This window comes from Glycine soja, chromosome 2 (genome assembly GCF_004193775.1).
Source record: "Glycine soja cultivar W05 chromosome 2, ASM419377v2, whole genome shotgun sequence".
Lineage (NCBI taxonomy): Eukaryota > Viridiplantae > Streptophyta > Magnoliopsida > Fabales > Fabaceae > Glycine > Glycine soja.
In genome coordinates, this window is record NC_041003.1 from 42,019,307 (window position 1) to 42,031,621 (window position 12,315).

General features: G+C 29.8%; 1 protein-coding gene across 1 annotated transcript; it reads left to right on the top strand.

The window, feature by feature from the left end:
• The first annotated feature begins 4,107 nt into the window (after positions 1-4,107).
• On the top strand, positions 4,108-6,579 carry LOC114395344 (aspartyl protease AED3-like). Its single transcript, XM_028357099.1, has 2 exons — positions 4,108-4,752; positions 5,593-6,579. Exons 1-2 carry the CDS (start codon positions 4,170-4,172, stop codon positions 6,369-6,371), a joined length of 1,362 nt encoding a protein of 453 aa, XP_028212900.1. The 5' UTR covers positions 4,108-4,169; the 3' UTR covers positions 6,372-6,579.
• The last annotated feature ends 5,736 nt before the right edge of the window (positions 6,580-12,315 follow it).

The window sequence follows — 12,315 nt, forward strand, 5'->3', positions numbered from 1 at the left end:
CCTTGATGGTCTGTATGGCACATGACTCTTTAATGTAAACTAGATTATAGTTCCAAAATCATTTTCATCCTTAAAATCACGTCAAATACATTAAAGATGATGCTAACGTGTGTCCAAAAAGCGAGTTTAACGTCACATGTCATTTGTATATAAAATTTATTGATGAAAAACTGCATCTTATCTCTTAAAATAAGTGTTGTAATTTAATATATGAGGCCTGATTGATCACCCTTTTAAAAAAAAGGTTTTAATGTTCTTAAATAAAATAAAATTAAATTTAAGTTTTAAAAGTTTGAACTAATACATTCCAATATGCTCAGAGCAGGACCGACCCAAGGATAAAACACTAAACCTACCAATATTTACTATTAGTTTTTAAAGCAAAAGTTACCGCATATATTGACTAAAAAACTTCATATATCACTTTTAAAAATAAAAAATAAATGTCTTAATTTTTTTTTGGTCTAACTTTCTGTTGGGTCAACCTAGACTCCGAGAGGTACATATATATGTTTCCTTCAATACATAGATTATATTTCACAAAACATTTCAATTAATTTTTATCTTTTTCATTAATAAAAAAATTTGTTTAATTGTTTGACAAATGAATTTTTTTAGTATCTTTTAATATTTTTTGAAACATTACTTGAAATAACGTTTTTTAAAATATTAGTTTTTAGTTTTTTATATTTTCTTTCACTTTTATTCTCAATATATTTATTTATTTTTATTATTATTTTTTAAAATAAATCATAATTTTATTATTTTTTTGTCATTTTTTATTTTTTAACTAATTTAACAATAAACTTTATCAAATATTTATAATTTAATAAACTAATTTTTTAAGCTTTCAATTTCATGTTATTAACTAATTTTTCAACTTTCAACTATTTTTTCGGCTAATTTTATTAAATATAACCATAATGTTTAAGTGATTTCTTCCTCGTCAACGCATTCATCCAAATTGTTATGGTACTTACTCCCACAAACAAACATGCTAGTAACGTCTTGTAAATTTAGGGTACCCCTTATGGGGGAATATCAAGAGTAATTCCTGGAAACTGAGAAATGAATACTCCCTTGGATTCCTAGCTAGCCGGTAAAGTCCAAGTTCAGCTGTGTCTACGCTTCATTGTACATGGAAGCACCAAAATAGCCCGTTAAATAGGGACAACACTAATTTCCAAAACAAATTGAAGAACGTACGTTAATTCTTATTCCTATACAATTAATTTCATTTAAATTCTATATGTTGATCAAATAATAGTTCAAAAAACTATATCAAAACTACTTTAAGTGTTTATTGATCTGAAGTAAAAGTGATAAGATCAGTTAGATTAATATAAAAAAGAGATCGGAAGAAGCTGAACTATATATACAGCTAAAAAATATATACTATGTGACATTGGTTTTCTTTTCTGATACTAAAAACAAATGGAGATGATTATTTGCTTCTCCCAGTGGGGTTACGTACTGAATCAGAAATTTGCATGTTGATTCATCAATTCATACGTAACTTGAAATGAGGGGTCCATGCATGCATGGATTTTAAGCAAATAAATTAATGTGAAGTATTTCAATGTATGCCCGTGACCGACCACATCTCATGCACTGCCCATACCTAAAGGATAAAATATCAAGTGATGTTCATTTTTTAATCTCCCCTTCAAAATGACCAATTAATGTAGAGAACCTTCTAAGTTCTATAGATTTTAACACTTGTCTAATTCTTAACCATCCACATCCGTTTCTCATGTACCTTTATAGTTTCAATTATTTCAACAATAACGCCAACACTGTAAAGTTTTTGCCGTTACCAGTTCCAAATTCTACCTTTTTTCTTTTCTGTAACAGCTGGATTCACTGTACTAAAATCCAAAAAGTGTCTGAAACCGGAGTTTGTCTATTTGCTTCACCCCAATGATCAATAGGTCGTTTGTATCAGATCTATTTTCTTTTGCAAACGTCGTAATCAAACTTTGTTTGCAAGTTGAGCAGAATCTCAAAACAGGTTATAAATTTAAACTTGACAAGGGTACGTTTATTCATTATGTTGTGTATTACATTTCAATGCTGGCCGGCCCGTGTTTCTTATACAAAATTGACAGAGTCGAGAGTATCTCACATGAGTATGTGCCCCCACAACATGAGTGATTATATTCGCTTACTTTAATTGTTATAGAATTATAGAATATAATAGGAGTACATATTTAATGTTAATAATCATTGTAATTGTATAAATGGTTTAAGATAATACCGCTTGCTTCTTTCATTTCATTATAACTATCATCATGTAAGAAGAAAAAACATGTACTAATAATTGAGGGATGACATACTTTAAAAATAAATTAATAGTAATATAAGATTAATTTTAAAAAATTATTATTTTTATTTATGTATTATATTTTTTATTTGTATAAAATAATATAAGATAATAATTATTTTGAGACGAAAAGAATAATGACTAATAATTGAGGGATGACATACTTTAGTGGTGCTAGTACAACCTATGAAGAATATTTCACATACGAGTGAGTGCAGACGAGTCTCTACATTTCTTAAAATTCTTTTACACATTTAATGTACATAATTAATAGCATGTATCTGTCTAGTTCCGTGTTTATAACTTCTACTATATTCTTTAGCATTATTTGACATAGTTTTGTGAAACAAAGTGCATTGGTGAAGCAAAACTAAACGTATGTGTGAAAATCTGTTGACTGATTAGCTACCATGCAGACTAATCATCAATAAGTGATTCTCCTCTAGACAATTGTCATAATGAAGGAATTTGTTTTTATTGGTTTCTTAGTTCACTTCAAAGAATTTTTTAGAAGTTGATGTACTAAAATTTCTATGCTAATTAAATTACTCCTACGTGGAATTACAGTAAAGAAAAATTATAAATTACTAAAAGATGTAAAGAAAATTATAAATGACCGAAATCGTTAAAGAAAATTGTAAATGATTGGAAGTGGTAAAGGAAAGTTGTAAATAAAGAAATAAATAAATTATGAATGAAAGGTAAGCCACTAGAAAAAGATAGATTTGATTGATTTGGTTTGGGACCTCGATTACATCTAATTTTCTCCTATTTATAATGTTTTCTAAGCAATAACAACCATATATCAACTGTTTTTTAATAATTACCAACATTTGGTCGTTATGGGATGCTTCCGTCATCATCCTTTTGCCATGAACATTTTCTCACATTTTGATCTATGCTTCTTCATGTGGAAAAACATTTGTTAACTTCCCACTATCCACTTCTCTGATTTTTTTAAGAAATCATGAATTCATATGCATTTAGTTTTGATAAAAACGACTTGCAAGTTGCAACTATCTTTCATATTCAAATATTCCTTTCAACTTAATCTTTTCTGAAATAGGTCTGGTTCAATTTTATTATTCTAGCTAGTCATCAGAAATTAACAATTAACCGTCCGCAAACAGAAATAATCGTTAGCCATTAAAAATGATTCTTTTAGTTATTAGATTATTTTAGTTACCAATCATCTTTAGTAGTGGAGGGCAAGCTAAAATTCATTTAGATTTAACTGCATTAATCAACGGCAGTCAACTAAAGTAGCCAGTTGAATTATTCATTATTCGACGATAAACGACTTCAGTACCAAATATTTTTAGTGGCAACATGGTAAGCCAATTTCAAATTAATGTATCATGATTTGAAATGTAAATTTAAATCTATCTTACGAATTTATGAATTTAAATTTCATGTATCAAACTTTATGGACGAGGGAGTATAATTATTTAGAATAATTTTTTTTCTTATACTAAATTGTCAATATCTAATTAAAAAGTAAACAAGAGATATAAGCAACCACACAAAACTTATGAAATTAAGAATTCCCGTAATAACTTATATATGGTCCAACAGTTTCAGGAATGACTATGTAAATTCATTAACGGCACTTTCTTACTATGTTTTTTTTCCATCACTTTCTTATGATAGAATTATGTGTACGAACGAATTGATCAAGTGTGTGTGTTTTGGTGTTTGACATATTATTAACTAATTTATATGAAACAAATAATTGAGTTTGTGCAATAATTTCCACTTTTGCATGTATTAAAGGACTCGTCCATGCATGCACACATTAGCCTCTTAGGTCTTAGCTACAACCTTTTTTCTCCCTCCTCCATCAACCATGGGTGTGAAGCACACCACCACCACCACCACCACCACCACAATTCTTTTCACTTCAATGCTACTTCACCTCTCCATCATAGCCATTGCCAACGATCCATGCGCTTCTCAACACGACAACGACGACTCCGACATCACCATGATTCCCATCTACGGCAATTGCTCGCCTTTCAAGAACTACTCAACCTCGTGGGAGAACATCATCATCGACATGGCCTCCAAGGACCCAGAAAGAGTCGTGTACTTGTCTAGCCTCGACGCCTCATTGAGGAGAAAGCCCATTTCCGCAGCCCCAATCGCTTCGGGCCAAGCCTTCGGGATTGGTAGCTACGTGGTCCGAGTGAAACTGGGTTCGCCGAACCAACTATTTTTTATGGTTCTGGATACCAGCACCGATGAGGCTTGGGTACCGTGTACCGGCTGCACTGGTTGCTCTTCCTCCTCCACCTATTATTCCCCTCAAGCCTCCACCACTTATGGCGGCGCCGTAGCTTGCTACGCCCCGCGTTGTGCCCAGGCTCGTGGTGCCCTCCCTTGCCCCTACACTGGTTCTAAAGCTTGCACATTCAACCAATCCTATGCAGGTAAGAACAACCCTTTACCCAATTTTTTTTAGGATTAAACTTAAAATAGAATTGAAAGTACCGTCTTTCGATCATAATTTAAGTTAATTATTGGTAATCCGTAATCTGAAGCTTTAATTTTGATTGTATAACAATTGAAAAAAAAAACTTTTCATTACATCTTTGTTTCTTATATTACTATTTTAAAAACATAGTAAAATAAAAAATAGTACACATTGTAAAAAAAAATTCTATAAAAATATAGTATTTAACTTTTTTAGGGATAAAAATTGTAAAAACAAAGAGACATCCTCAATATTACTGTGACAGCTAGGGTGCTAATTAAACTGCTAATTAATGAAATGATGAAACTATTAGCTGAACATTATATTTAAACATCAACCAGTCTTAGCTATAGTAATTAAACTAGTTCCTTTTTTTAGAAGAATTAAATTAAACTAGTTCCTGCGCCTTAGCTAGAGATCTCTTGAAAAAACTTGTCTATCATGCAAAATTTTAGAAGAGTTGGAGAGTCAAACTAACATCAACGGGGAGGAGAGGATAAGAGTCAACATTGAATCATTGACCACTTATACCAACCTACAATTACATTATTAATTGTTAATAAGAATATACTCCTTATCACATGTATGTTCCAATTTATATTAATTAGTTTCATTATATAATATGTAAGAACCGGAGAGTAATTTCAAAACCAAAATTTTATGAAGCAGTTGAGAATGAGAGTATTAGAAACTAAAAAGTGTGTTATCATTTTTCTTTTTTCTTTTTTCAAATGAAAATTGAATTTTGTTTACTTTCTAGTTTCTACCTTCTCCATTCATATCTTGCATAATGCAGGCTCCACATTCTCCGCCACTCTCGTGCAAGACTCTCTCAGATTGGGCATCGACACCCTACCAAGCTACGCTTTCGGGTGCGTCAACTCTGCCTCCGGCTGGACGCTCCCGGCCCAAGGCCTATTGGGCTTGGGCCGCGGGCCCTTGTCACTTCCTTCCCAATCCTCCAAACTCTACTCCGGCATTTTCTCCTACTGCCTCCCAAGTTTCCAGTCCTCCTACTTCTCTGGGTCCCTCAAACTTGGGCCCACGGGCCAGCCTAGGCGAATCCGGACCACCCCGCTCCTCCAAAACCCGCGTCGGCCCTCTCTTTACTACGTGAACCTCACCGGCGTCACCGTGGGCCGGGTTAAGGTCCCATTACCCATAGAATATCTGGCGTTCGACCCGAATAAGGGCTCCGGAACCATCCTAGATTCTGGCACGGTCATAACCCGGTTCGTAGGACCGGTTTACAGTGCAATAAGGGATGAGTTTAGAAACCAAGTGAAGGGACCGTTCTTCAGCAGAGGTGGTTTCGACACGTGCTTTGTGAAAACCTACGAGAATTTGACGCCCTTGATCAAGCTTCGCTTCACGGGCTTGGATGTGACTTTGCCCTACGAGAACACCCTCATACACACCGCCTACGGCGGCATGGCGTGCTTGGCGATGGCGGCGGCGCCGAATAACGTGAACTCGGTGCTCAATGTCATTGCCAACTATCAGCAACAGAACCTTAGGGTTTTGTTTGATACCGTTAATAATAGGGTTGGCATAGCGCGAGAGCTTTGTAACTAGCTAGTTGAACGTGTGTAATTTTTGTTTGTCTTCTTAATTGGTACGTTTGTATTTGCTTGTTTGCTTGTTTAATTTCCTATGTTGTTTTGCTTTTTGGACCTTGTTCAAATGGGTGTGGTGAATAAGCCGTGTGGGCACTGATTTGGTTGGCTTTGGAGTTTGGAGTATTTTCTCAAAATAAGATGTGTCATGTTGTGGACTTGTGGTACTTTTGTTTTTTGTTTTGGTTGATTGATCTTTTTGGTGTAGGACCTCTGCAGGCTGCTTCAAATTAGGCCAAAAGAACTTTTGAAAAGTTTTGGCATTACTCAAAATGATGATCATTATTTATAGCGTATTTGGATTGGATTTCACTATCCAAATTTTCCAACTTTTTCGCGTTCATAATCTTCAATTGACGTTGAAGCAAATGTTTTTTTTGCTTCAACTGGATTCACATTGACGCTATCAAACGCCAAGCCAAACAGGTTATTAAAAACTTATTGTGTAGAGTCACTTGTTAAGTAAGGTTACAAACATACCTTTGAATAGGTTAATTTTGATGCAAACTAAGTTATAAGCCCTATGCCTTCCAATAAAAAAAAGAAGAAGCTGTAAGCCCATGCCTATTTTCATAACTAAACAACAGGAAGTGACTTCAACGTCGCACGTCTTTTGTACATCTCATGCTCGACCCATCCAAGGACAAAATATCAAGTAATGTTCATTCATTAATTTTCCCCAACAAACTGATCATCATAAGTCCCTTCAAAGTTTTAAAGTCTAATTCGTATCCGTCCAATATCTGTTTCTAAATACGATCAAAATTCATTTGACGGTTATGAAAGGATAGGATGATAGGATATATATATATATATATATATATATATATATATATATATATATATATATATATATATATATATATATTCAATATTTAAAGTAACATAAACTCTAATCTTATTCAATATTTAATTAATACCATATAATAAATTAAATAAAATTTTCTATTATCATATTATATTAATCTTATACTTAATCATAAACTTAGAGTACATACCATATATTAACTTTTTTTATTAAAATAAGTAAACAAAATTTACTAAAATAATATTTTTATATAATCAATTGGAATTGTATTGGCTTAAATTTTTTTTAAAGAAAATAAAAAATATTAATTACATTATATATATATATATAGTTGCTCTTGGAGAATATTTTTTCCCATATATTGATTGTTGCGGCCTAGACCAAGTACTAGCTACTAGAATAACGCAATTATCTTTATGATTTTGCATTCAATGTTATTGACATATTTATAAGTAAACTTATAGATGTGTTATTATTTTTTTGAGAGATTATAGATGTGTTTCTTTCTGTGATAAGAATTAAGAAGGGTTATTTTTTTATAAAGCTTTTATGGTAAATACATATATTAAATTGTCAGCAATTTTTTATTTAGTTACTTTTTTTATTAAAATAAAAAATTGTCTTACTAACTAACATGTGATTATACTATCAAAACCTTTTTTTTCACCCGGTTACACATAGTATAATACTGTATAAAAATTGAATATAATAATAAGAAAATAATAGTATTATCCTTGTAATACTTTTATTTATTTAAATAGACTTATTTGTTTAGTCTTAAAGATTTTTATTTATTTTTAATAGTTTCAGGTTTAGTTTTTTTAACTATAAACTTTTAAAGAATCATATTTTTAGTCTATTTATTTAGCAAATAAGCATCTCGTGACTAGTTTGGTTGCAATTAAGCTAATAAAGATATAAGCCCTACATCTATTTTCATCCTAAATGAGAGCAAGCGACTTTAACGTCACATGTCTTTTGCATACAAGTTTCTTGATGAAAAATTGTAAGTATGTGTTAAAACTTAGAAATGGGAGTTTTAGTTATAACAAAATAAAAACTTTAAATGTAATATCTTGTAAATTTATGGTAACCCAAGCCTGGTGAGGAATCTCCAAGAGGATAAACTGGGAAATGAATAGTTTCTGTTGGTTCGTGATGCCTTTTCCATATTTTGTTACAATGCACGGAAATCGATGTAGCAAACTAGCACTAGATCAATAATCTTCCATTGGATTCCTGCATGGCTGGTAAAGTGTGCTTGTTTGGTAGAAGTTGAGCTGTCTACGCTTCGTTTAACATGGAAGCACGAAAATAGCCCCTTAAAAAGGGACAAGATACACTAATTTCCAGAACATAAAGGGACAACACCGACAAAATTTTATTCCCTATTTGAAGAGCGTTTATTGTTATTCCTGTACAATTAATATCTATTTATAATCTATTTTTTTCTTAATCAAATTTAAACAACTTAAAATAGACGAAATAATAGTTACGTACATTGGAGTGCAAATATCCCCTTTGGCTCGGTAGAGACTTATCGAGAAAAGATTGGTGAGACTTGGATTATATATTTATTGTCTGATAAAAACAAATGGAAATGATTATTTGCTTTTCTCACCGGAGTTACAGAATCATAATGCATGTCGATACATATGTAACTGAAAATGAGGGGTCCATACGTGCATGGAATTTATGCAAATAAATCAATGAGAGTCTTCAATCTATGCCCGTGACCGACCAAATCTCATGCACAATGTTCATTTATTAATCTCCCCTACAAACTGACCACAAGTCCCTTTCTAAGTTCCAAAGATTTCTGTTTCTTGTCTAATTCTTATCCGTCCACATCTGTTTTCTAAATATTTCCTTAGGTCGCGCGGTTGGATAATATATGAGAGAGGGGATAATATATAAAAGTAAGATAAGATAAGATAAAAGTAAAATGATTTTTAATTTTTTTTAACAATCATGATTAGAATTTCTGACTTCTCAAGATATCTTTATAAGTTTCCACACTTTCAGTCGGACTATATAGGACTAATCCAGAGAACCCTAGGATGGTAATGGTACTGGCAAGGGGGTGCAACTGCGTGCCCAAGGCCCATGGCAAGGAAGGGAAGGAAATTTTAAAAAAAAAATAGTTGTATGGTAATTTTTTTATCGTTTTGTATTATTTTTATAAAAACATTAAAAAGAATTTGGTATATCTTTTTTTATCTCAATTAAAATATTACATGTGATTATAAAATACTAATATCTTAGTTTTTTCTTTTTAATGTGTTATGTTTATAAATTTATGTTATATGAATTTTTTTATCTCAATGTGCTATGATAATATATAAACTTAAAGTGTTTATTTTATCAATAATATAAAAAAACACAAATTAAAATTCAAATTATAAATGAGTCTACTTTTGTACAATAAATTAAAATTCCTAACTTAGATAATAAATAAAAATTTCACTCTGCTTACTCTCTCAACTACATGTATATAACACTTTATTTTCATATTTAGCAAGTTCATCTCACACACATTCTCAACAATTCGGCAAAAAAACATATCTATCATTATTCTCAAACTACTCTCCATTTTTTTATGTATACTTTAAGTTTTTTAAATTGACTATTCATTTCAATTTAAAAATAACATTAAATCACAATTTAAATTATTTATTATAAATCTAAAATATAATTTATATATGTTAAAATAATTACTTATTATGGATATTTTTAAGAATATTTATTATTAGTTTTAATAATAATAATGATGATGTAAAAATAATCACTTATCTTCAGACTAAAATACTAGTACTAATTAAAATTAAAAGTAAGTATATTAATAAAGATAAAAAAAATGCATGCAAGATTAATGAAACAATAATATTTTGTCAATGACATGGTAAATTAAAGGTTTAATTGTAAAATTTGTCTCCCTATTTTATCTATTTCATCAAATTAGTCTCTATTTTTTTAATTCACTATTTGAGTCACCTTATATTTTAAAATATATTATTTTAATTACTAGAACTGATTTTTAACCGTTAAGAAGCATAATTTTTACCACTACATTCAAATACTCATTTGAATATTTAATTTAAGATATAATATTAATATAAATTTTATGCAAACATATTTCAAAATTCAAAATTTATTCTTTTTAATTTATTATATTTTTATAATCTTATATATTATCTTTTAAAATATAATATAACATTAAATTTTATTTTTACTAAATTAGAATATATATACATTTATATAAGTTTTATTTTTATTTATATATTATATTTATCTTTTAAAATAATGCTTGTGATTTAGTGACTACATTTTTTTTATCTATATTAAGATATTCATATTATTTATTGTAATATAGATAAATAATAATATTAATAAATCACATACATAAATATTTTTAAAGATAGAACATACTGTCATTTTATTTAGTTATATATCAAAATATTGTCATTAAATTACATATATAAATATTTTAAAAGATAATAAAATACTGTCATTTTATGAAATTATAATTTATATAAAGATAATATATAAGATTATAAAATATAATACATTAAAAAAGAATAAAGTTTAAATTTTAAATTACTTTTGTATAAAACTTATATTTATATTATATTTTGTACCAAATTTTCAAATGGTCACGTGGGTATATTAATAAAGAAGTGTGTCATTCACTTCAGATATCATAATTTTAGTCTTGTTTCAAGATAATGAATTTTGAAATATAGAAAGATTTAAGTAGTCAATTAAAAAATAAAAGAACCGATTTAGTAAAATAGAAAAAAAAATAAGAGAATAGATTTTACAATAAAACCTATATTAAATGAAAATTATAATTCATCTCGATCTACGCTTTTGAGTGCGTTAACTCTGTTTCTAGTGGGTCAATATTGGCTTAAAGGATATTGGGCTTTGAATGTGAGCTCTTACGGTTGCTTTCACAATTTTAGTTGTTATTTCCAGCATCTTTTAAGTTGTTTTCTGCATCTCTTTTTCCGTATTTTCAAGAATAATTAATTCAAAATGTGAAATTTCATTCTAAAATGATTATAGATTTTGGCTTTTTGAAATGATCAATTTGAAAGGTAAAAAAATATTTCAGAAAGGGTGCTGGAAACAATTTGGAGCTGCAAGAAGGAGATGCCCACAATTTTTTTTGTCAAGCCATTGTTAAACGAACCCCCTCCTTTTTTGTATTTTTTATTACCCAAAATACCTCTTTGTATAAACACCTTACAACCTTATTCTCATCCTCATTGTCCTCTAAACCTTTTCCACCTATTTGTCTACCCTCTCCCTTTTTTTGGCTTAGTATTTCTACCCTCTCCCCCTTCTCCTCTATCAAAGATACTAGAATTTTCTGTTAACCTTATTCCATTGCAATCCTACCATGTAATCATATATCATTCAAGAATTAGTCGATCATATTTTGGATTTTTTACACCAAGGTTTTACTTGTTTACATATTTTTTTATCCCTCTAGAAATTAATTTTCGAAATAGTAATAATTTGTATTATAACTATTATTTTAACCTATATATATATATATATACAACACTATTTAAAAAAAAAATCTGTCTATCATATAATCTAATTGCATTTCTCATTTGCAAAGACATCAAGATCCTATATTAGTCATCATGTTTTTTTAGGCTAAATGTTATTTTGGCCTCTTTTTTCTCAAATCCTAATTTTAGTTTTATTGGATTTTAATTACAACATTTGATCTCTCTAGTCTCATAAATTAGTGATTTTGATCCTCATGATAGATTATTAAGTTGATTATAAATTAATCAAAATCATTAGTTATTAAAAATTAAACAAAAAATTTATTAATCCTAATTTTCTACTGTAGCAGGCTTGACTACAAGACAATGCCGTTGTATGTCTGAAATGTCAAACCCTTCCCTCAAATGAAAAGTCCTTTGCAAATGAGGGCCCTTTACAAACTAATCTAGCGTTAAGCTTTTGAACAAAACAATTTGCATTTTTCTTCAACCGACCAAAATAGTCATTTACATTCAGTGGAAATCAACTAGTACCATGGCACTCTAAATCTCTGTCATAAATCATATAAAAA